Source organism: Anser anser, assembly GCF_964211835.1.
Source record: "Anser anser genome assembly, chromosome: 23".
NCBI classification, from domain to species: domain Eukaryota; kingdom Metazoa; phylum Chordata; class Aves; order Anseriformes; family Anatidae; genus Anser; species Anser anser.
Genome location: NC_139744.1, coordinates 3,243,624 through 3,267,048, shown reverse-complemented (window position 1 = coordinate 3,267,048; position 23,425 = coordinate 3,243,624). Strand labels below are relative to the sequence as shown.

The following is a 23,425-nucleotide window of genomic DNA, read 5'->3' as shown; positions in this document are numbered from 1 at the left end:
CATCCCCCCCCCCCCCGGGTGCGTGCGCGTGGGTGTGTGCGCGTGCACACACGCGGGGGGCGGGCTCTTTAAATCCGTGCCCCCCCCCCCCCCCGGAGCTCCCCGCCCGCCCCCTCGGTTGCCATGGTAACGGTGACCCCCTCCATTCCCCCCCCCCCCGCCCGCCCCCTTAAAGGGGACGCACCCGCATCTCCCCCCCCCCCAACCCCGGGAGGCTGCGGGGCTGCGTGCGGGGGGGCTCCCACGGGTGAGCACGCACGGGGGGGGCGCGAGGGGGTGTGCACGGGGTGTGCAAGCACCTGGGGGGGGGGGCGTGCACGGGGGGGTGGGTTTGCACGGGGGTGTGCAAGCAGCGGGGGGGCATGCACGGGGTGCGTGCAGCAGGTTTGCACGGATGTGAGCGTGGGTGAGGGAGGTGCGTGCACACGGGTGTGAGCATGGGTGAGTGTGCAAAAGAAGGTGTGCACCGGCTTGTGCACACGAGCGTGCATCCACATGAGCATGCACCGGTGGGTGCATGGCTCTGCACATGTGTGTGAGCATGCACAAGCGCGTGTGTCCGTGGGTGCTCAGGGCTGTGCACACGCACGTGTGTGCATGCCGGTGTGCGTGCATGCAGCATATGGTTGTGTGCAGGGGAATGCACCCAGCTGCTCACGTTGTGCACGAGCTTAAGTGTGCACAGGCATGTGCTTGTGCACAGATGTGCATATGGCTGTGCAAGCAGGTGTGCACACACGTGAGCGTGCAGAGGTAGGTGTGCACCGCATCGCCATCACGTTAGCCATGCACGAAGGTGCGTTGCACGTGAGCACACGCGTGTGTGCGTTAGCTTGCACGGGGCCGTTGCTGTGCGAGCACACGCCGGTGTGCGTGCAGGAGCCGTGCACACCTGCGTGAGCACACCCGCCCACGCGAAGTCCCCGGGGTTGCATGCCCCCCCGTTGCACACCCGTGCCCCCCCGTTGCACATCCGTGCCCCCCGTTGCACGCCGGGGTGCTGCGGGGTGCAGCGGGCTCGGGGGGGGCCGCGGTACCCGGATCTGGGCAGGAGGCGGGCGGAGGCCGGGCGATGCGCCCGCAGCCATGAGCAGCAGCCCCGGCCGTGGGGCCTCGCCGCCCGCCCCGGCCCCCCCCGGGCCCCCCCTGGGACCCCAAGGTAGGGGGGGGAGCCGGGGTCCAAGGGGGGGGCCGGGGGGGTGATGCCATGCAGGGGGCAGGTGGTGCGTGGGGATGGAACTGGGGGGCTGGGGGTAGGGAGATGGGGGGGGAGGGGGGGCCAACCCATGAGCCCCCCCGGGTGTGGGGTGGGGGCTGCCTGGGTTGCAGCCCCCCCCCCGCTGCACTGTTTGCATCCTCCGCCATCGCACGCAGCCCCTCGGTGCATCGCCTCGGCTCCCTGTGCGTGGTGCAACCCCCCCCCGGCTGCATGCACGGCCCGGCTGCATAGCCTCCCCCCCCTCCACCCCCCCCGGCTGTTAGGCACCCCCGCGTTTGCATTGCAACCCCCTCGCTTGCATTGTGCCCCCCCCCGGCTGCATTGCAACCCCTTCATCTTCATCGCAGCCCCCTCATCTTCATTGCAAGCCCTCAATTTGCATTGCACCCCCCCTTGTTTGCATCACCCCCCCCCGGCTGCGTTGCAACCCCTTCATCTTCATCGCAGCCCCTTCATCTTCATCGCAGCCCCCTCTCTTGCATTGCAGCCCCCCCTTTTTTGCACTGCGCTGCCTGGTTGCATTGCAACCTCGCCCCCCAGCTGTATGGCATCCCCCAGTTGCATTGCAGCCCCCCCCTCGCTGCGTTGCAAACCCACCTGCTGCTGCATGTGCTGAGTTTGCCCTCCCCCCCCCGGGGGGGTTGGGGAGATTCCCTCCTGAAGCCCCTCCCAAAGTGAAGTTTTTTTGTTTTTTTTTTTTTTTTGGGGGGGTCCTCTCCTTGTTGCCCCCACCTCAGTGACTGTGCAACCTCCTGCAACTATGGGGGGGGGAGGAACCTGGGGGGGGGCTGCAGATCCATGGGGGGGGGGGCAGCCCTTTGCAGGGGGACTCCTCGTGGAGGGAAACTGAGGCACGGGGAGGCCACGGCACAGAGCCACCCCCCCCCCCCCCCCCCACTGGAGCAGGGCTGCCCCCCTGCGAGGTGCTCTGGGGCAGCTAGGGGGGCACCCCATGCCCCCCTCCCCCCCCCCCCCCCGACGTGTGCCCGTACCCCAGCCATGCAGCAGGTCCTCGACAACCTCCTGGGCCTCCCCAGCGCCCCCGGCGCCGCCGACCTCGACCTCATCTTCCTCCGGGGCATCATGGAGAGCCCGATAGTGCGCTCCTTGGCGAAGGTACCGGGGGGTGGGGGGCACTGTGACCCCCCCCCGGCTCCCCCGCTGCAAGGGGGGGGCACAGGGGGGATGTGGGAGCACGGATGGGGAGTGTGCATGGGCATATGTGTGTGTGCATGCATGTGTGCCGCTGCATGGAGGAAGGTGCACGTTTGTGTCTGCTTGCACGTGTGTGTGTGTGCAGGTGTGTGCAGCAGGGTGGTGGGAGGTGTGCACACATGTGTGCGTGCACCTGTGGGTGTGCATGTGCAGATGCATGCATGCACATGCACGGTTGTGTCCTTGCATGTCTGTGTGTAAATGCAGGGAGGTGTGCGTGCATGGAAGCAAGCGTGTGTGCTTGCATGTGCATGTGTGCACAGCCGGGTGCGTCAGGCTGCTGTGCTGCAGCTGCGTGTGGGATGGGGGCATCAGGAGGGGGCTGGGGAGAGGTGGTGTGCAAGGTGGTGTGTGTGTGTGCATGCACGTGTGTATGTGCATCATCTGACAGTCGTGCTAACGGAGAGCACGTGGTTGGCCCCATGTCCCGCGTGTCCACCAGTGTGTGTGTGCGCACACTTGCACGTGCACACGCGTGCTGGCGCGTGCATGCACAGCTTGGCACAGAGGTGTGCATGCAGGCGCACAAGCGTACCCTTGTGGCTTTGCACATCCATCCCAAAGGATGAGTTTGTGCACATGCGTGCAGGGCGCTGTGCGTGTGTGTGTGTGTGTGTGTGCACGCGTCTGTGTGTATGCACACGCACCGGGGGGTCCCTCGCCCCTGCCGCAGGCCCACGAGCGGCTGGAGGAGACGAAGCTGGAGGCGGTGCGGGACAACAACGTGGAGCTGGTGCAGGACATCCTGCGTGACATCGGGCACCTGGCGCGCCAGGACAGCGCCGCGGCCGAGCTGGCACGCATCCTGCGTGAGCCGCACTTCCAGGTGTGCTGGGCGTGTGCGGCGCACCGTGCGTGTGCAAGGCGAGTGTGCGAGGCGAGCCCCTGACGGCCGCGCGCCTTGCAGTCCCTGCTGGAGACCCACGACTCGGTGGCCTCCAAGAGCTATGAGACCCCTCCGCCCAGCCCCGTCCTGGATCCGACCTTCAACAACCAGCCCGTGCCCCCCGACGCCGTGCGCATGGTGGGCATCCGCAAGGTGGCCGGGGAGAACCTGGTGAGAGCGGGCTGGGCGCTGCGGGGTGCTGGGGGCACTGCTGGGGGTGCTGGGGGTGCTGCAAGGTGCTGGGGGCATTGCTGGGGGCATTGCTCGGGGCGCTGTGGGGTGCTGGGCACAGTGCTGGGTGCTGGGGGCACTGAAGGGTGTTGGGTGCTGGGGGCATTGCTGGGGGCACTGCTGGGTGCTGAGGGCATTCCTGGGTGCTGGGGGTGCTGCAGGGTGCTGGGTGCTGCTGGGTGCTGGGGACACTGCTGGGGACACTTTTGGGTGCTGGGGGCATCGCATGGTGCTGGGGGCATTGCTGCTGGGGCACTGCTGGGTGCTGAGGGCGTTGCAGGGTGCTAGGGGCATTGCAGGGTGCTGGGGGCATTTTGTGGGACCTTGCAGGGTGCTGGGCACATTTCAGGGTGCTGAGGACACTGCTGGGTGCTGGGGCATTGCTGAGGTCCTCGCAGGGTTCTGGGGGCGTTGCCAAGGACCTCGCAGGGTGCTGGGGCCATCGCTGCCGTCCCTGCTGGTGCTGGGCACTGCCGGGGGCTGGGGCGGTGGCGCGAGGCCGCAGCGCCTGGGGGGGGCTGACGCGGGGCCGTGCCCCCAGGGGGTGACGTTCCGGGTGGAGCGGGGGGAGCTGGTGATCGCCCGCATCCTGCACGGGGGCATGGTGGCCCAGCAGGGCCTGCTGCACGTGGGGGACGTCATCCGGGAGGTGAACGGGCGCGAGGTGGGCAGCGACCCGCGGGCGCTGCAGGACAGCCTGCGCCACGCCAGCGGCAGCGTCGTGCTCAAGATCCTGCCCAGCTACCAGGAGCCGCACCCGCCCCGGCAGGTACCCGCGTGTCCTGCGTGTCCCGCGTGTCCTGCGTGTCCTGCCTCCTGCGTGTCCTACATGTCCTGTGTCCTGCATCCCCCACCCTCCATCCTGCATGTCCTGCACCACGTGTCTTGTACCCTGCACCCTGTGTCCTGCACCGTGTGTTCTGCATGTCCTGCCTGTCCTGCACCATGTGTCCTGCACCCTGCGTGTCCTGTGTGTCCTCTGTCCTGCGTCTCCTGCACCTTGCGTCCTGCTCTGTGCACCCTGCATGTCTTGCACCCCGAGTCCTGTGTGTCCTGCACCGTGTGCCCTGCATGTCCTGCGCCCTGCGTGTCCTGCGCCGTGTCCCGCACCATGCACGCGGTGTGTCTTGCACCCTGTGTCCTGCACTGTGAACCTGCATCCCACATCCTGCACCGTGCACCCTTTATGTCCTGTGCCCTGCGTCCTGCACCGTACATCTGCTTCCCACACCCCGCACCCTGCACCAGCACCCTGCCTGTGGCTTGTGTCCCCACACCCGTGGTCTCCCTGCCCCACGCCTGTGTTGTCCCCGTGCTGCTTCCCTGCTGCATGGCTGCACACCCCACGTTTTCTTACCCCCTGTCCCCCTACCCCCGCTTGCTTTGTGCCCTGTGTCCCATTTCCCCATGCCCCACGTCCCCCTGTGCCCCATGTCCCCAGCCCCTTGTGCCCCATGGCCCCATCCCCACATCCCCACCCCCCCATGGTTGGGGTCCCCCCCCATATCCCAGCACCCCCGGGGACACCCAGCTCCTGCCTCGTCCCGCGGTGTCCCCCTCCTGTCCCCATCCCCGTCCCCACATGGGACCCAGGTGCCGCGCCCCCAACCCCGCACCGTGCCAGCCTCCTGCTGTCACCCTCGGGGACAAAGCAGCGCTGTCACCACGTCCCCTGGCACCGCGCCGCCTGGCACCGCGCTTCCCCAACCGGGCTGTCCCCAGGCACCCCCCTGCTGCCCGGCACCGGGGTCCCTTGGGTGCTGCGGGTGCCGGCGCACACGCGTGCACACATGTGTGCCATCGCCGTGGCGCTGTGTGTGGGCGCTGGGCTCTGCGTGGGCGCTGGGCTCTGCGTGGGTGCCGCCGTGGGAGCACTGTGGTGCATGGCAGCAGCTGTGGGTGCCGCCTGCGTGTGCGCGGGTGCCTTGCACGCCTGCCTGCGCCGGGCAGCGCGGAGGATGCACACTCGTGTGCACATGTGAGCGTGCGGGGAACTGCTGGGGAAACCGAGGCACGGGCCAGCAGCGGTCCAGGAGCTCGGGAACGCGGCACCCGTGGGTTCCCCCCTCTCCCGTCCCCACTGGTGCCCCCCCCCCCAGGTCTTCGTGAAGTGCCACTTCGACTACGACCCGGCCTCCGACAGCCTCATCCCCTGCAAGGAGGCCGGGCTCCGCTTCGCCGCCGGGGACCTGCTGCAGATCGTCAACCAGGATGACCCCAACTGGTGGCAGGTGAGGGGGGGGGCACGGGGGGGCTGCTCCTTGTCCCCTTACCCTGGAGTCCCCCAGCAGCTGGGGGCTGCAGAGGCTCGGGGTGGGCTTGGGGCTGGGGAGGGTCCCTGTGGGGAGGGGTCCCCACATGCCACGCTGTGTCCCCCCACCCCAGGGGTGCAAGATGAGGGGGTCCCCATGTGCCACGCTGTGTCCCCCCTCCCAGGGGTGCAGCATGGGGGGGTCCCCAGGGACATGGGGTCCCCATGTGCCACTCTGTCCCCCCAGGCGTGCCACGTGGAGGGGGGCAGCGCGGGGCTCGTCCCCAGCCAGCTGCTAGAGGAGAAGCGCAAAGCCTTCGTGAAGCGGGACGTGGAGGTGCCCCCCGCGTCCGGTACAGTGCCAACCCCCCCCAGACCCCCCCAGCAATGTCCCCGTGCCGTGGTGCTGTCCCCAGCCTCGGCTCAAGCGTCCCCGTGCCCTCGGCAGGGGCCCTGTGCGGCAGCCTCAGCGGGAGGAGGAAGAAGAGGATGATGTACCTGACCACCAAGAACGCCGGTGAGCGATGCCTGCCGCTGTCCCCTCAGTGAACGGGGGGGTTCCTGGGACACACGGGGGTCCTGGGGCCATGTGGGGGTCCCGGGGCCACCCTGGGGCTCCCGGAGCAGCCTCTGAGGGTCCCTCCTGTCCCTCGGGCAGAGTTCGACCGCCACGAGCTGCTCATCTACGAGGAGGTGGCGCGCATGCCGCCCTTCCGTCGGAAAACCCTGGTGCTCATCGGTGCCCAGGGCGTGGGGCGCCGCAGCCTCAAGAACAAGCTGCTCATGTCCGACCAGGCGCGCTACGGCACCACCATCCCCTGTGAGTGTCACCGCGTGTCCCCCCCCCGGGGCCCCCGGGAGCGCCGCCGTCCCCCAAAGGCATCACGGTCCCCCTGAAAGCATTGCCGTCGCTCTCATGAGCAGCGCCGTCCCCTGAAAGCATCGCCGTCCTCTGGACTGCCAGGATGGGATCCTTGGGAATGGGACCCCAGGAATGGGGCCCCAGGAATAGGACTGCTGGGATGGGGTCACTGGGAATGGGACCCTGGGAATAAGACCCCATAGAATGGGGCCCCAGGAATGGGACCCCAGGAATGGGACCCCAGTTACAGGACCCCAGGAATGGGACCCCAAGGAATGGGACCCCAGGAATGGGATCACAGGAATGGGACCCCAAGGAATGGGACCCCAAGGAATGGGATCACAGGAATGGGACCCCAGGACTGGGACCGCCGGGCTGGGTGCGCTTATGGCTTGCCGCGCCGGGCAGACACGTCGCGGAAGCCGAAGGAGAGCGAGAAGGACGGGCACGGGTACCGCTTCGTGTCGCGGGGCGAGATGGAGGCGGACATCAAGGCCGGGCGCTACCTGGAGCACGGCGAATACGAGGGCAACCTCTACGGCACCAAGATCGACTCCATCCGCGCCGTGGTGGACGCGGGCAAGATGTGCATCCTGGACGTCAACCCCCAGGTATGGCAGCGCCCGCCACGGGGGTGTTTATGGGGTTCTGGGGGGGCTCAGCCCCGTCCCGTCCCCCCCAGGCGGTGAAGGTGCTGAGGACGGCCGAATTCGTGCCCTACGTGGTTTTCATCGAAGCCCCCGGCCCCGACACGCTGCGCGCCATGAACCGGGCGGCGCTGGAGAGCGGCGTGGCCACCAAGCAGCTCACGGTGGGTGCCACATGGGGTTGGGGACAGGGACTGGGGACCCTGGGGAGGTGATGGGATGGGGACCTTGGGGGGACCTTGTGAAGGCGATGGGGAAACTGAGGCAGCTCCTGTGCGGGGCAGGAGGCTGACGCCAGGCGGACGGTGGAGGAGAGCAGCCGCATCCAGCGCGGCTACGGCCACTACTTCGACCTCAGCCTGACCAACGACGACCTGGAGCGCACCTTCGGGCGCCTGCGCCAGGCCATGGAGCGCCTGCGCGCCGAGCCCCAGTGGGTGCCCGTCAGCTGGGTCTACTAGTGCCCCCCCCCCCCCCCCCCCGTGCCATGAGTGTGCCAAGGAGGTCCTGAGAGGGGGGGTTTGGGGTCTGTGGGCCCCCCCGTCCCCCTGCCCAGCCCCTCTCTCCCTCCCACCCACCCCCCAGGTTGTTGGTTTTTGGTTTTATTTTTATTTTTTGGAGGGGCGGGGGGCACAAGCAGCTGGTGGGGCTGCTTCCCACCCCCTGTGCCCACACAGCTAATTCACTGCCAAAACTTGCCCTCCCCCCCCCCGCCACTTTATTCCAGGGGATGCTGTGCCCCCCCCCCCCCAGCCCCCACCCTGGGGTGCCCAAGGTGCTGGGTGGCCCCTGCCTCAATTTCCCCAAGGGCCCCCCCCCTCCCCCGGGGTGAGGTCTGTGCCCAGCCCTCGTGCTGCCCCCCCCCCCCCCTTTGCCCCACATCACCCCTTCCCAGGTAGCAATAACCCCCCAGAGGATCCCTACTGTGTAATTAGCCCTCAATTAACTCTGTAATTAATGAACCCTGTAATTAAGCCCTGGGGTGCTGCTGGGGGTATGTGGTGGGGGGGGTGACGCCGGGGGATGGGGACACAGGGGGAGCGCAGGGTCTGGCTGCGTGGGGGTGTGTGTGTGCACATGTGTGTGCACATGCGTGTGCCCAGCCCAGGGGCTCTGCGCTGCCTCCGCTGTGTCCCCTTCGTCCCCATGCCCCCGTCCTGTGGGGACACCCCGGGGTGCCCACGTCCCTGTCCCCGGGTTGCTCCTTTTTGGTACTTTGCTGTGACTTTTATTAAAGATCAAGGGGAGAAAAGCAGCGCTTTTGTGTCATTGTGGCCAAAGTGTGTATGTGTGGGGGGGGCTCTGTCACCCGTGTCACTTGTGTCACTTGTGTCACTTGTGTCACCTGTGTCGCCTGTGGCCCTCTCCCACCTGATGCTGATGGTTTCATCTCTGCAGATCGCTGGTTCGCCCCCGCTTGGCACCCAGAGGGTGTTTGGGGGGTGCCACACACGCGTGTGCGCGTGTCGCTGCGCACGTGGGTGTGTGCAACGGGGCTGCTTGGGTGGCTGCGGTCGCCGTGTGCGTGTGTGTGCGTGTGTGTGCGTGTGTGTGCATGCCCGTGTGCGCACACGGGGTGCGTGTGCACACGGGGGGTGTGTGCGCGTGTCACGTTGCACCCGCAGGCCCTTCCTCGCTGCCGCCGGGAGAGGTCAGCAGAGCTGCAGGCAGCAGCGCGGGCCGTGCCCGCGCGTGTCTGGGCGTGCAAGGGCGTGCACGCGTGTGTTTGCACCGCGCTGTGCGCGGGTGGCTGTGCACACCCGTGCCCAGCCGTGCGCCTGCCTCCTTGCACAGACGTGCACCCGTTGCACCCGTGCATGCACTCCCCATGCACACGCGCGTGCCCCCACCCCGCCACGCCGCGTCCTCTGGCCCGCATCCCACCGCCATCCCCAAGGGGTTCAGATGGGGGGGGGGCCGCGCCCGCTGCGCCCCCCCTCCCGGGCTGGGGACCCCCCCGCTGTAGGGTGCAGGCCCTGTAAGCTGGGCGGCTTTAGGCAGCCGTGGCTATAAGCTGCCGCGCTAAGCCGCTGCGCTGGGCGGTGGGGTGTCCGTAAGCTGCCGGGCCCAGGGGCTCGCGCGGCTATAAGCGGCTCTGCCTGTAAGCCGACGGGTCCGTAAGCCTCCAGGTCCATAAGCTGCCGGGTCCATAAGCCACCAGGCCCATAAACCACCGGCTCCATAAGCCTCCAGGTCCATAAACTGCCGGGCTCTAAGGCACGGAGCCTATAGGGTGCGTCGTCCGCGAGGTGCAAAGTCCACGAGGTACGGTACCTGCACGGCGCGGCCGCAGCCATGTGGGCCATGCTGCTGCTGCTGCTGCTGGCCCTGGGCGTGCTGGCAGTAGGGCTGGTGGCCCACCGGCTCCTGTCCCCTGCTGGCAACCCCTTCGCCCGGCCCCCCACGGACCCTCCCCGGCCGCTGGTGACGGATCAGCGGGCGCGCGACCGGGTGCTGAAGCGGGGTGAGTGGGGGCATGCCGTCAGTCTGTCTGCTTGTCTGTCTGTCTGTCCCTGGTGGGTGCGTGCTGCACGCTGTGTGGGTGCAGCGGGGTGCAGCACAATGCCCTCACTCCCCCCATTTGCCCTGTGCTCAGGGTTCAGCGCCGCGCGCGTGCCGCGGGACCTGGACGCCGTGGTCATCGGCAGCGGCATGGGCGGCCTGGCGGCAGCTGGCACCCTGGCCAAGGTGGGCAAGCGGGTGCTGGTGCTGGAGCAGCACGACCAGGCCGGCGGGTGCTGCCACACCTTCCAGGAGCAGGGCAGCGAGTTCGACGTGGGTAAGGACCCCCTCTCTGCCACCCCTCTGGTGGTCCCTGCTGCGTTGGGGTGCAGGTCCCCGTCCCTGTGTGCGCGTGTGGCTGTGCCGCAGGGTTGCAGGGTGCGTGTGTGTGTGCAGCATGCGTTTGCAGTGCTTGCACGTACATGCGGTGTGTGTGCATGTATTACGTGTACCGTGCGTGTTCCTGCAGTGTGTATCACAGGCACCGTGTGCATGCACATGCAGTGCCCATTTGCAGTCTGCACCAGGCAGGTATGTGCAGTGCATGTCTGCAGTTTTTGTAGCGCAAACACTTGCACAGTGCATGCAAGCACTATTTGTGTGCAGCATGTATTCATGCAGTGTGTCTGTGTGCAGCATCTGTGGTGTTTTTGTGATGCATCCACTGTTTGCATGCAGTGTGTGCTTTTGTGGTGTGCAGCGTGTGCAGTATGCACACATGCATGCAGTCTGCAGTTGGCAGTGCACACGATGTTTGCATGCAGTGTTTATGCAATGCACATGATGTTGTGTACACTGCATGCAGCATTTGTGTGCGCAGGGAGTGTGCACTGTCCGCATTCAGCGTGCACAACGTGCTTGCAATGTGTGCATGCTGTGTGCAGCACGTGCATGCACTGTGCACACACATGCAGTGTGTGCAAGCACTGTGTGTGCATTCACCATGCCATTTGCATACAACGTGCATGTGTGCGTGCAGCATGCGTGCCCTGCTTGCAGCCCACCCCTCCACACCTCTCCAGGAAGCCCCAACACTTAAACCCCCCACCTGCCACGCCGGGGGGCTCCCACCGCGTGTCCCCGAGGTGGGCACAGCCCTACCCCCCCTGCCCCGCGGGTGCTGACCCCCCGGGGCCTGCAGGCATCCACTACGTGGGGCAGATGCACGAGGGCAGCATGCTGCGCGTGGCGCTGGACCAGCTGACGGACGGGCAGCTCCGCTGGCAGCGCCTGCCCGACCCCTACGATGAGGTGGCCCTGGGTCCCCGCCGCTACCAGCTCCGTGCCGGCAAGGCCGCCTTCGCCGCCGCGCTGGAGGAGCAGTTCCCCGCCGAGAAGGAGGCCATCCGGGAGTTCATGAGGCTCTCCAAGGTGGGAGGCCCTGGGGACCCCCCCGGGGATCCCCCTGGTCCCGGCGTGGCGGGTGTCACCTCGATTTCTGCGTCCCCTTGCTGTCTGTAGGGTGGGAGGTGGCACGTCCCCAGCATGGCTGGATTGGGAGGGGGTGTGGAGGTGGAGGGGGTGGCACTGGTGGCTCTGTGGACATGGGTGGTGGACTGGGGGGGACATGGGTGGTGGGGATGTAGGTGGTGGGGTTGCTGGGGACCCAAGTGGTGGCCATGGTGGGGACATGGGCAGTGGGCACACTGGGGACAAGGGAGATGAACATACTGGGGACAAGTGTGGTCATGGTGGGGACATGAGCATTGGGTGCATTGGGGACTGGAGCGAAGGGGACAGTGGGGACGCGCGCAGTAGGCACGTTGGGGACAAGGACAATGAGCATGCTGGGGACAAGGGTGGTCATGGTGGGGATATGAACACTGGGCACATTGGGTACCGGAGCGATGGGGACTGTGGGGACACAGCTGGTGGCACCGGGAACACAGCGGTGAGCGTGGTGGGGACCTGGTGATGGCGTTTGGGGACATGGGTGTCGGGTCAGTGGCCGTGCTGGGGTGACGGGGACCTCTCCTGGCCCAGATGGCCTCGAGGCACGTGGCGCTGCTGGCGCTGCTGAAGATGGTGCCGCGGTGGCTGGCCGCCCTGCTGCTCCGCACCGGCCTCGTGCACCGCATCTCGCCCGTCTTCCGCATGGCGGCCACCAGCCACAGCGAGGCCGTGGCCCGGCTGACAGCTGACCAGGACCTGCGCGCTCTCCTCGGCTACCTCTTCTATGGTCAGCCGCCGTCGCGATAGGGAGGGGGCTGTCGTGATAGGGAGGGGGCTGGGAGGGGGCCATCGCAACAGGGAGGGCACCATGACAACAGGGGAGGGCACTGCTGCGATAGAAGAGGGCTGCGTTGTGGTAGGGGAGAGCCGTATCATGATAGGCAGGGCTGACCTGCAATAGGCCAGGCAGTGTCATAAAACAGGAGGGCCACGCTGCAGTAGGGTAGGGCCATATCATGATATGGCGGGCTGTATCGTGATAGGGGAAGGCCATGTCATGATAACGGGAGGATGTGTGGTGATAGGGAGTGCCATATTGCAATAGGAGAGGGCACCATCATGATAGGAGAGGGCTGTACCATGATGGGGAGGCTTGTGTCGCGACAGGAGAGGCTTGTGTTGTGAAAGGGGAGGCTCGCGTCACGATAGGGGATGGCTGCCCCTCTCTGGGGTGGGGGCCAGCTGTGCGGGCACGTCCCCACGTCCCCGGCCACCACCATCACGGTCCCCCCGCGCCCCCAGGCACGGCGCCGCGGGACTCCAGCTTCCTGATCAACGTGCTGATGGTGCACCACTACCAGCGGGGCGCCTGGTACCCGCGGGGGGGGGCCAGCGAGATCGCCTTCCACGCCGTGCCCCTCATCGAGCGGGCCGGGGGGGCCGTGCTGGTGCGCGCCCCCGTCACCCGCGTCCTCGTCTCGCCCGCTGGCGCCGCCGTGGGTGAGCGCACCTGCCCCCGGGGAGGGTGACGGCGTGGGGACAGGGGGACAGCGCCGTGTCGCGTGTCTGTGTGTGTCCCCCCCCCGGCAGGGGTGGCCATGCAGAAGGGGCCGAGCGAGGAGGAGGTGGAGATCTTGGCGCCCATCGTCATCTCCGACGCCGGCATCTTCAACACCTTCGGCAAGCTGCTGCCCCCCCAGCTCCGCAGCCTCCCGGGTACGGCGTCCCCGGTGTCCCCACCGTCCCCGGGTGTCCCCAGCGTCCCTGGGGGCCATGGTGCCCCCATCACCCACAGTGTCCCCAGCACCCTTGGCATCCCCACTCTCCCTGGTGTCCCAAGCGTCCCCAACAACCGCAGTGTCCCCAGAGTCCCCAAGGACCATGGTGTTCCCAGCCTCCCCATTGTCCCCAGCAGCCCCATTATCCCTGGTGTCCTAATTGTCCCCAACACCCCGCAGCATCCCCAGCATCCCCATGTGTCCCCAGCAGCCCCATTGCCCCAGCAGCCCCACTATCCCTGGTGTCCCAAGTGTCCCCATTACTCCCTGTGTCCCCAGCACTCCCACTATCCCTCGTGTCCCAGGTGTCCCCATCACTCCCAGTGTCCCCAGCATCCCCACTATCCCTGGTGTCCCAAGCATCCCCAACACCCACAGTGTCCCCATCATCCTTGGCATCCCCGTGTCCCCAGCAGCCCCATTGTCCCCAGCATCCCCATTATCCTTGGTGTCCCAAGCACCTCCATTACCCCCAGTGTCCCCAGTGTCCACTCTGGGAGCGGGGTGGCATCGTCCCCAGCCCTCCCATGTCCCTGCAGGCGTCCGCTCCCGCCTGGCCATGGTGCGCCACGGCATGGGCTCCTTCCTGGTGTTCGTGGGGCTGCGGGGCAGCGCGGCTGAGCTGGCCCTGCCCGCCACCAACTTCTGGATCTACCCCCACAACGACTTGGATGCCATGTAAGGGCCCCCCCCAGGGGCTGTGGGATGGGGACGGGGACGGGGACAGGGCGGGTGCCGCACGCCGTGCCCACAGGATGACCCGCTACGCCGCCCTGCACCGCGACGATGTCCCCGAGAACCTGGCTATGATGTTCATCACCTTCCCTGCTGCCAAGGACCCCACCTACGAGGAGAGGCACCCAGGTAGGGCCGGGGGGGTGCTGCTGGTGCCATGTGTTGTCCCCCCCCCCCCGCCCGGGGCTCCCATCCTCTCAGCATCACTGGCTCAGCACCTCCTCAACCCCAACGGCCGTGACTGCGAGGTGGGCACCGGCGCATCCGGGGGTGGCACCGGCACGGGGCGCACTGTGATGGGGACCAAGGGGACATGGGGGGGGGGCATTGGGGACAGCGTGGGGACACCGTGCCCCTCGCAGGCCGCTCGTGCATGACCATCCTGACCATGGCGCGGTACGAGTGGTTCGAGGAGTGGGCCGGCACCCGCGCCAAGCACCGGGGTGCTGAGTACCAGCAGTACAAGGGGGCCATCGCCCAGCGGCTGCTGGAGCGCGCGCTGCAGCGCTTCCCCCAGCTCCGCGACAAGGTGATGGGCAGGCGGGGGGCATCCCCGGGGAACTGGGGGGTGGTGGGGACGGGGAGGGCCGTGGGATTGGGGGGCACACGGGGTTGGGGTGCTCCTTCAGAGGTGGGGTGTCCCCACGGGGTGGGATGCACGGTGGAAATGTGGGTGTACATGGGGTCTGGGTGCACTGTGGGGTCTTGGTGTCCTGTGGGAATGGGGTGTCCGTTGGGAATGGGGTGTCCTGTGGGAAAGGGGTGCCTGTTAGGAATGGGGTACCCCGTGGGAATGGGGTGCCTGTTGGGGGTGGGGTTCCCATTGGGAATGGGGTGCCCTCTGGGGTTTAGGTGCCCTGTAGGAATGGGATGTCCTGTGGGAATGGGGTGTCCGTTGGGAACGGGGTGCCTTGTGATATTTGCTTACCAATTGGGAATGGGGTGCCCTGTGTGGTGGGCTTGGACCCAGCATGGGACCTGCTCTTTGGTGGGGGGGGTTTGCCCTGCCTGTGTGCACCCCGGCATGCCTGGTGCCCCCGGTGTTCCTCATTCCCCCGGTGTTCCCCGTGCCCCCTGGTGTTCCCTGTGCACCCCCCCCGTGCCCCCCTGGGCAGGTGGAGTTCGTGGAGGCGGCGTCGCCGCTCACCAACGAGCACTACCTGGCGGCGCCCCGCGGCGAGATGTACGGCACCGAGCACGATGTCGGCCGCTTCACCCCGGACGTGGTGGCCGCCATGAGAGCCGAGACGCCCGTGAAGAACCTCTACCTGACTGGTAAGGGGCCCTGTCCCTGTGTCCCCATGTCCCCCTGTCCCCGTGTCCCCTATCTCTGTGTCCCCTATCCCCATGCCCAGCTCTAGGCAGGAGGCAGAGCCCTGAGGGTGGTGGCCAAGTGGCAGAGCCACATGATAGTGGCCATGTCCCCCATGGTGGTGGCCGTGTCCCCATGTGGTGGTGACCATGTACCCATGGTGGTGGCTGTGTCCCCCCATGGTAGTAGCCACATCCCCCATGGCAGTGGCCATGTTCCCCATGGCGGTGGCCACGTCCCCCACGGTGGTGGCCATGTTCCCCATGGCGGTGGCCACGTCCCCCCATTGTGGTGGCCACGTCCCAGCCGTGGGCTCGTCCCCAGGGCAGGATGTGTTCAGCTGCGGGCTGGCGGGGGCCCTCCATGGGGGGCTGCTCTGCGCCTCTGCGGTGCTGGGCCGCGTGCTCTACCTGGACCTGCTGCTCCTCAAGAAGAAGATCAAGCGGCGCCGGGGCCGGCAAGTGGCGTGAGTGCCTGGGGACGCCCCTCGTGGGGACAGCCCCCTGCTGGGGACCGAGATCCCAATTCAATAAAGTGGGATTCTCAGCTGGCCTGGGTCCTTCTCTTACTGGGGTGGGGTGGGGTGGGGATGGGGATGGGGATGGGGATGGGATGGGATGGGATGGGATGGGATGGGGATGGGGATGGGGATGGGGATGGGATGGGATGGGATGGGATGGGATGGGATGGGATGGGGATGGGGATGGGATGGGATGGGATGGGATGGGATGGGAATTGGAATGGGGATGGGGATGGGGATGGGGATGGGGATGAGGATGGGGATGGGGATGGGGATGGGGATGGGGATGGGGACAGGCTGGCAGAGCCCCGGCTGACGCACAATCCTGTGCCTCCCAGCCCCACAAGCTGGTGAAGTCCTTAGGGCACTATGGGGGGGTTCAGAGCTGCCCAGCCCAAGGTCCCCCCCCCCCCCCGGCTCCTCCCCCAAAACAGCAGAGCAGGGAGGTCTTTTGGTCCTTTTACAACAATAAATAGAGAGCCCCTGTGCTGTGCACCAGCAGCACAGCTTTGGGGAGTGTGGCCCCAGGCAGCTGGGGGGCCACAGACGCAACCATCCGGGTGCCCCCCCAGTGAGGGGTGCAGGGAGCCCCTCTGCAGCCGGGGCCACTGCTGGCCCCAGGAGATGTCCCCATGCTGTCCCTGGAGCTGCTGGTCTCCGTGGGGGTGCTGGGGGTGTCCCCCCTAGAAGTTGGTCTGGGGGAGGGGGGCGTGCTGAGGCTCGGGGTTGTGGCCGCACTCGGGGCACGGCCCCTGCGGCAGCGGGTAGAGGAAGGGCTTCGCCGTCACCTGGGGGGCGAGAGGGGATCAGTGGAGGGTGTGGGGGGGGCTGCTGGGACCCCAGGGTCCTCGGGGGCAGGAGGGTGCCCATGCCAGTCCCCCCTCCCCAAGGAGTCCCCACCTTGGGGTTCCCACCTTGGGCAATGGCACAGCACCTGGGTGTAGGGGCTGGGTGCCCGGCACGGGGGTGGCTTGTGGCCCCCATGGTCCCCCCCCATGCCTTCCTGAGCCTCTTAGCCTCAGCGCCTGCCATCCCATAACCCCAGGACCCCCAAATCCGTAGCCCCAACATCTGCCATCCCATAGCCCCAGCACCCATAGTCTCAGCACCCACAGCTCCAGCACCCATCACCCTATAGCCCCAGCATCTGCCACCCCATAACCCCAGCACCCACTACCCATAGCCCCAGCACCCATAGCCCTGCCACTCACTGCGCCATAGCCCCACCATCCAGCACCCATAACCCCAACACCCACTACCCCATAACTCCAGCACCCATCACCCCATAGCTCCAGCACCCAACACTCCAACACCCACCACCCCATAGCCCCAGCACCCACAACCCCATAACTCCAGCACCCATAGCCCCAGCACCCACCACCCCACAACCCCAGCACCCACTACCCCATAGTCCCACCACTCCACTGTCCCACCCCATAGCCCCCCCCCCCCCCCCCACCCGGTGCCCACCCCCCTGGCCATGCAGGACCCACCTCGCTGTAGGGCGGGGGCTCCAGGCCCACCGGGATGCCCGCTCCGGGCAGGCTGGGCAGCGCGGGCATGGGGCCAAGCGGGGGGGGCGCGGGGGACTGGGGGTCCCTGTAGGCGGGGGGGTGCACGGGCTCGTCGTGGCAGAGCTTGCGGCAGATGTGGAAGATCATGATGAGGAAGATGATGGAGATGAAGATGACGATGATGATGAAGAACATGGTCCTGGGGACACCGAGAGGCGCGTGCCGGCGGCAGGCAGGTCGCCCCCGCTCCCCGCCACCCTGGGGTGCCGGCCGCCCCCCCTCTCCAGCACCCTCTTTCACCCAAAGGATCCCTCCCAGCCTCCCCGTCCCATTACCGCCCCCCTTCCACCCCGGTGACCCCGGCCACCGCCACCCCCCCGGGGGTTTGGGGACGAACCCCGGCGCGTTGGCATCCCCGACACCGCCGTGCCCGCGCCGGACTCTGGACCCGTGAGTGCGGGTCACCCCGCGCCCTGCCCCGCCGCGCCTCCCCGGCCAGACTTCGCCCTGGGTGGGGGCGTTGGGTGGGGATGGGTGGGGGGGTGGGGGGTGGGGTGTCCGGAATGGGGTGAATTGGGGCGAGTTGGGTGGGGATGGGTTTGGTGGTTGGGGTGGGACTGAGATGAGGGGTGCTGTTGTTACACCCCACCCCCCTTGGGGAACGACCCCAAAAGAGGGCACCGAGGGGGCTGTGTCTGCGGGGAGCGCTCCGTGCTTGGGTTCTCTTCAGGTCTGTCTGTCCGTCTGTGTGTCTGTCCGTCCGTCCACCCTTCCGTCCATCCATCCTTCCGTCCATCCGTCCATTCTTCCACCCTCCTCCGGTCCATCCCTCCGTCCATCCCTCCCTCCTCAGGCCCTCCCTCCCTCCCTCCATTCCCCCCCCCCCCCCCATTTCAGGGCCAGGGAGCTCAGAGACCAGGGCCGGGGGGTGCTCAGCGGGGTGTCCCCATGCCCTCCCCCCCCGGGGGGTCCCCACCCATGGGGACACCTCGGGGTGCCCCCGCCCCCCCCCGCTGCCCCCCTCCTGGCGCCGTCCCCACCCCATCTGGCTCCCAGCTGCGGGCGCTGGTTCCCTTCCCTGCTGCTGATGTGGCAGCCCCAGCGCCGTCCCTGTCCCTGTCCCCGTGTCCCTGTCCCTGTCCCCGTCCCCGTCCCCATCCCTGTCCCCATCCCCATCCCTGCCACCCCACCCCATGGTGCTGCCCCCTCCCGCTGCCCCCCATTTCCCCCTCTGTCCCCCAAACGCCCCCAGATCTTCCCATCCAGAATCCCCCTCTCCAGTTTTTGGGGTCTCAGGGTTTGGCTTTGCATGGGGGGGGGGGGGGAAGGATTTTGGGGTGCTCCCGAGCTGGTTCCTGCTGCCCCCACCTTGGGGCTCGGAGGGGCTGTGGGGGGCAGCCTGGGGGGGGGGGGGATGCCGGGACCAGGGGGTGCCCCGTTTGCTCCCAGTGGCCCTGTGGGATGTTTTGGTGACAGCGGGGGGGGGGGTCCTGAGCCCTGCAGGCTGGGTCTGGGGGGGGGTGTCACCCACCCACCTCCTCGCTGGGCACGGGTGGATTTTGGGGCATTTCCAGGCTTTTTGCTCCAGTTCCCAAGGGACGGGTGGTTCCCGTTGGCAGAGGGAAAGGCCACGTGTCCCCGGCCGTGGGAGCTGGAGCGGGGCCGGGGCTGTCTGGGGGGGGTCCTTCCCCCCCCAAACCCCCCAGCCCCAGCAGCTCTGCTCCTCCCCGCACCAAGCCACTGCCAGCCTTGGGGTGGGGGGGTCAGGCTGTGCCCGTGGGAGCTGCTGCGGACCACGATGGAGCAGGAGCGTGGCTGGGTGGCACGGGGGGGCCCGGGGGTTGCCAGCACCCCCAAACCCAAAATGCAGATGGGGGGGGGATGTCCATGGAAGGGGGGGCATGCACAGGTGCATGATGCATGTGGTGCGTGCGACGTGTGTGTGCCCACAGCAGTGTGTGTGTGCACGCAGGTGTGAGTGAGTGTGCGGTGCACGCTCTGGGTGTGGGGAGGGGGGCACAGGGGGTGTCTTGGGGTGCATGCAGGGTGCATGGGGTGGTGCAGGGGATGACATGGGATGCACACGGGGGGGCACGGGGGGTGCATGGGACGCATGCAGGGTGCATGGGGGTGGCACAGGGGGTGCTTGGGGTGGCACGGGGGTGCACGGGATGCACATGGGGTGGCACGGGGTTGCACGGGATGCACGCAGGGTGCCACAGGGAGTGCTTGGGGTGGCACAGGGGGTGTCATGGGATGTACGTGGTGTGGCACAGGGGATGCTTGGGGTGACATAGGGCGTGCCATGGGATGCACCTGGGGTGGTACAGGGGTGCCACGTCTTGCACACCCTCTGGTCGTGCCCCGCTGGAGCCGCGTCCCCAGGTCGGGCGAGGTGACGGCGGCGAGGCCGAAGGAGCGGGATCTCCTCGCAGGCGTGAAGCCACCGGCTCAGGACCTTAAGCTCTCCAAAGCCGATCAGCCCCGCACCGGGGCTGCCGTGGGGCTGGGGGCCGGGCCACGGGGCTGCCCCATGCCGTGCCCCCCAGCAGGTGAGCTGGGGGCCACGGGGACACGGGCAGGGGCCGTGCACCCAGGTGAGTTACCCAAGGGGTGCTGGTGGGGGGGGTGCAGCCATTTGGGGGTGCAGCGTGGGGCTGACCCATAGCATGTGGGGAGCCAGGGGACAAGGGGGCAGTGGCGATGTCCTTGCTGTGACACCAAGCAGGGAGCGGAGGTGACACCCGTGGGTGCTATAGCGCCCTGCCCGCCCGGTGCTGCCTTAAGCAGGATCATCCCCTTAAGGGGTTTATTGGCACCCAGGGAGCGGGGGTTTTGCTGGGGGGGTGCATGGGGTGGCTCTGCTGGGCTAATTGGCTCAGGGGCTTAATGAAGGCACTGCCGCCATGCGTCCTCCTGTGCCCCCTCCCACAGGGTTGCCGGCAGGTCCCCAAACTGGGGCTGCTGTGGTGGGGGCCCTCATTTTCAACACCCCCCAATATTATAAACCCAAAGCAGAGCCCCCCAGGCAGTCTGCGGCCCCCTCCAGCCCAGGGGTGTCCTGGCAGCACCGGCTGTGGGGGGACACCCAGACAGGACTATGGGTGCTTGCTGCCCCCCCCCCCAGTGCCCCGGTCCCTCCCCAGGGCCGCAGCGCTGCGTGTCCATGCGCTGCCGCAGATTACACAGTGCCCGGGGAGGCTGCCGGCCTTTTTTTGGGCTCCTAATTACACGCCAGCAGCAGCCAGGGTAGAATTAAAGCCAGGCGGGAGGCAGAAATAGCCAGGTGGGTCCCGGCGGCCACGTACTTGTGCCAAACCTGCGGGGCCACGCGTGTGCCCCCTGCGTGCACCGACACACAGGGCTGCACGCGCACACCGAGCGTGCATGCCACACGGCGAGGGGCACGCGGGGACCTCCTCCCGGCCACGCTGAGGTGTCCCCACACCCATGGGGACCGTGTCTGTGTGCCCGCTGCCACGGTGCCACCAGCTCCCATTGGCACGGCCCCATCCGTGGGGACGAGCGGCATGCCCGGGCGCTGTCCCCAGATGACCCCGTCTCAACGCTGCCGGTTCCCAGCCCTAGGGAGAGGCCGTGTGGCACCGGTGCCACCCTGGCACCACCACGGCATCGGGGACAAGCCACAGTGCCACGGAGCAGGAGCAACAGGGCCGAGCTCGCGGCGGTCCTTGCCCTGCTCTCCCCCCGCTCGTGTTCGGGGGACTTGGCGGCGCTCGTCGAAGCTCGCAGACACGCGGTTGCGTAAGCGGCTTGGGGCCTCCCGCCGTCCCCAAAAACGTGAGAATCGGCCCTGGTGCTGCGAGGAACCTCCTGGGGTCCTGTCCCCTCCCCGGCAATGCTCACACCACCGGGTGTGCGCGCACACGCGGGGCTCGCCGGCCCCGTGCACACGAGCGCACAGAAGCACACACCAACACACATGTGTGCTCGAGCTCCCCAGCAGCTGCTCCCTGGGGAACAGGATGCCACCATGGGGACCCTGTCCCCTTCCCTGTCTCCGCACCCACACGGGCCACCGTCCCCCCAGCCCCTTCCCCGCACCCCGCCTGGCCCTGCGCCCCCTTCCCCACCGTGGCCCCTCTCCCCTCCCTCCGGCCCAGCCTTTTCCCTTCCAGCTCTGCTGTTTGAAGCTATTTTTTCCACAGCTCCTGCCAAGAGCCGCTAATGAGAAACAAACGGGCTGCTCCGACCGCTGCTGCTCCCAGCCCACACACCTCTGGGCTGCCCGGGGCCGGGGCTCCGTCGTGCTCCCGTGGGCATCACCGCTGCTGGGCTGCCGCGGGCACCACTGCGGCCACGAGGGATGGTTCCTGGCACCCATCCTGCCCAAGTGCCACTGTCCTTGGCATCTGTCCTGCCCAAGTGCCACCCTCCCTGGCATCTCCGTCCTGCCCATGTGCTACCATTTGTGGCATCCCCGTCTTGTCCAAGAGCCACCATCCCTGGCATCTGTCCTGTCCAAGTGCCACCACCCCTGGGATCTCCGTCCTTCTCGTTCAGCACCATCCTCTCCATCCTGCCCATCTGGCACCGCACCCGGGCCTCTCCATCCTGCCCACAGCAGCTCCATCCTTCTCATCTGGCCCCATCCCTGGGCACCTTGGTCCTCGTCCAGGCGTCATCCCTGGGATGGTGTCTTCATCCTGCCCACCCAGCACCAGCACTGAGCTCCTCCAACCTGCCCATCTGGCAGCATCTCCGGGTGCTTCCATCTCCATCCAGACACCACCCCTGTGCTGCATCATCCTGCCTGTGTGCCACCATCCCTGGGCATCTCCACCCTTCTCATCCAGCACCATCCCTGGGCACCCCAAGCCTGTCCATCCAGCACCGCCCCTGGGCATCTCAATCCTCATCCAGGCACCACCTCCGGGCATCTCCATCCTTCTCGCTCAGCACCACCCCTGGTAGCTCCATCCATCCCACGCCCACGCCACCACCCCTGGGATCCCCATCCTAAGGACGTTCCCCCCAGGCCGGGGTCCCCGCAGCCTCCTCCTCGGCTGGATCCGGCCCCTGGGGAAGCTGCTGGGGCCGGAGCAGTGCCAGGCCGGCCAGCAGTGACGTGGAAACCCAGGAGAGCAGAGGGAGCGAGGCGCGAGGGAGTCCCGCACTGTCCCCCGCCGGGTCCCCCGGCCCCCCCCGGCCACTGCTTGCTCCAGCCGGGGCTGCAGCCAAGCCTCTGCTGTTCCAGTTGGCCACAGCTCGGCCCCGAGTTATCTGCAGCTCCGCGGCGGTCACATTTTCCACTGCTCCGTGTTTGTGTTTGAAAGGCGGCTGGGAGGAGGGGAGGAGAAGGGAGAGCACGAGAAAAGAGAGATTCCCCGTGGGCCTGGCTGTGGGCAGGGGGTGGGTGGGAAGGTGCATTTATGGCAGGGAGACGGAGCAGGGTTTGCACCTGGGGCAGGAGCATTAATCAAGGATGGAGCAGGAACGAGGGATGAGAGAGGTACCCAGGATGGGAGCACAATTTGGGTATGGGGGCATCACTCAGAGAGGGAAGCGTCACCCAGGGCTGGGAGCATGACCTGGGGATGGGAGCATGGCGTGGAGATGGGAGCACAATTTGGGGATGGGAGCACAATTTGGGGGTGGGAGCATCGCTCAGAGACAGGAGAATGACCCAGGGATGGGAGTGGTACCCAGGGATGGAGCGATGCCAAAGGATGGAGCTGCACCCCAGAGTTTGGGGTGGTACCCAGGGATGGAGGGGTAGTGGGGATGGAGCAGTACCAAGGATGGAGCAGAACCAGGGATAGGAGCGGTACCGAGGGACAGGAGCGGTACCCAGGGACAGGAGCACAACCCAGGGATGGGAGAGGTACCCAGGGATGGGGAAGGTACCCAGGGACAGGAGCACAACCCTGGGACAGGAGCACAACCCCGGGATGGAGCCATGCCCGGGGATGGGCCCATGACTCAGAGGCAGCGCAGGCGTCGCTGCAGCCCCAGCCCTTCTGCTCCCCTCTGCTGCAGCACAGGCTGAGGCTCCCGGGCACCAGCAGCCAAAACAGCCTGGGGCAGTGGCTCCCCTCGAAGTCCCCTCTTTACTCCCAGCCCCTCCAGACCCCTGGGGATGCGGGTGCCCCCTGTTTGGGGCTCACCCCACAGCGGGGCCGAGGTGGTTCCTCGAGTGAGCGAGCGCCGGCCAGGCGCATGCCGTGCGCGCCGGAGGGGACGTCACCGGGGCCGGATCCTCGCCCTGCTTCCTCGAAGGAGCCGGCTGCTGCGTGCCAGGGTGACGCTGGCGGCTCAGGGCTGACCTGGTTTCTCTCCTCCAGCCCTTCCTCACTTGCTCGCATCCCTCTGGCCGGCCTGGCCCCGGTGCAGAGTGCTG

At 67.5% G+C, this 23,425-nt stretch overlaps 3 protein-coding genes across 7 annotated transcripts; 2 read left to right on the top strand and 1 right to left on the bottom strand.

Moving 5' to 3' along the window:
• Positions 1–174: 174 nt before the first annotated feature.
• On the top strand, positions 175–8,563 carry MPP2 (MAGUK p55 scaffold protein 2). Of its 4 annotated transcripts, none has more exons than XM_083809105.1 (12): positions 175–247; positions 2,217–2,335; positions 3,108–3,260; positions 3,342–3,491; positions 4,093–4,320; positions 5,651–5,782; positions 6,050–6,155; positions 6,251–6,319; positions 6,461–6,622; positions 7,073–7,275; positions 7,347–7,475; positions 7,596–8,563. In XM_083809105.1, the coding sequence occupies exons 2-12, from the start codon at positions 2,219–2,221 to the stop codon at positions 7,770–7,772; spliced, it is 1,626 nt and encodes a 541-aa protein (XP_083665231.1). In that variant the 5' UTR covers positions 175–247; positions 2,217–2,218; the 3' UTR covers positions 7,773–8,563. The 4 variants fall into 4 exon arrangements, with proteins under 4 accessions (XP_083665231.1, XP_083665230.1, XP_083665229.1 ...); XM_083809104.1 differs by lacking the exon at positions 175–247 and adding an exon at positions 387–1,159 and having other exon boundaries at positions 4,168–4,320; XM_083809103.1 differs by lacking the exon at positions 175–247 and adding an exon at positions 387–1,159.
• A 138-nt stretch (positions 8,564–8,701) lies between these two features.
• On the top strand, positions 8,702–15,603 carry LOC310885587 (all-trans-retinol 13,14-reductase-like). 2 transcript variants are annotated; one of them, XM_083809107.1, is made up of 12 exons: positions 8,702–9,472; positions 9,505–9,775; positions 9,908–10,090; positions 10,955–11,184; positions 11,797–11,992; positions 12,508–12,705; positions 12,796–12,921; positions 13,523–13,661; positions 13,738–13,847; positions 14,081–14,247; positions 14,834–14,993; positions 15,355–15,603. In XM_083809107.1, the coding sequence occupies exons 2-12, from the start codon at positions 9,607–9,609 to the stop codon at positions 15,498–15,500; spliced, it is 1,824 nt and encodes a 607-aa protein (XP_083665233.1). In that variant the 5' UTR covers positions 8,702–9,472; positions 9,505–9,606; the 3' UTR covers positions 15,501–15,603. The 2 variants fall into 2 exon arrangements, with proteins under 2 accessions (XP_083665233.1, XP_083665232.1); XM_083809106.1 differs by having other exon boundaries at positions 9,505–10,090.
• A 200-nt stretch (positions 15,604–15,803) lies between these two features.
• On the bottom strand, positions 15,804–17,925 carry TMEM92 (transmembrane protein 92). The gene is made up of 3 exons (XM_083809689.1): positions 17,462–17,925; positions 17,044–17,263; positions 15,804–16,338 (listed from the first exon to the last, which is right to left on the bottom strand). Exons 2-3 carry the CDS (start codon positions 17,257–17,259, stop codon positions 16,234–16,236), a joined length of 321 nt encoding a protein of 106 aa, XP_083665815.1. The 5' UTR covers positions 17,260–17,263; positions 17,462–17,925; the 3' UTR covers positions 15,804–16,233.
• Between the last annotated feature and the right edge of the window lie 5,500 nt (positions 17,926–23,425).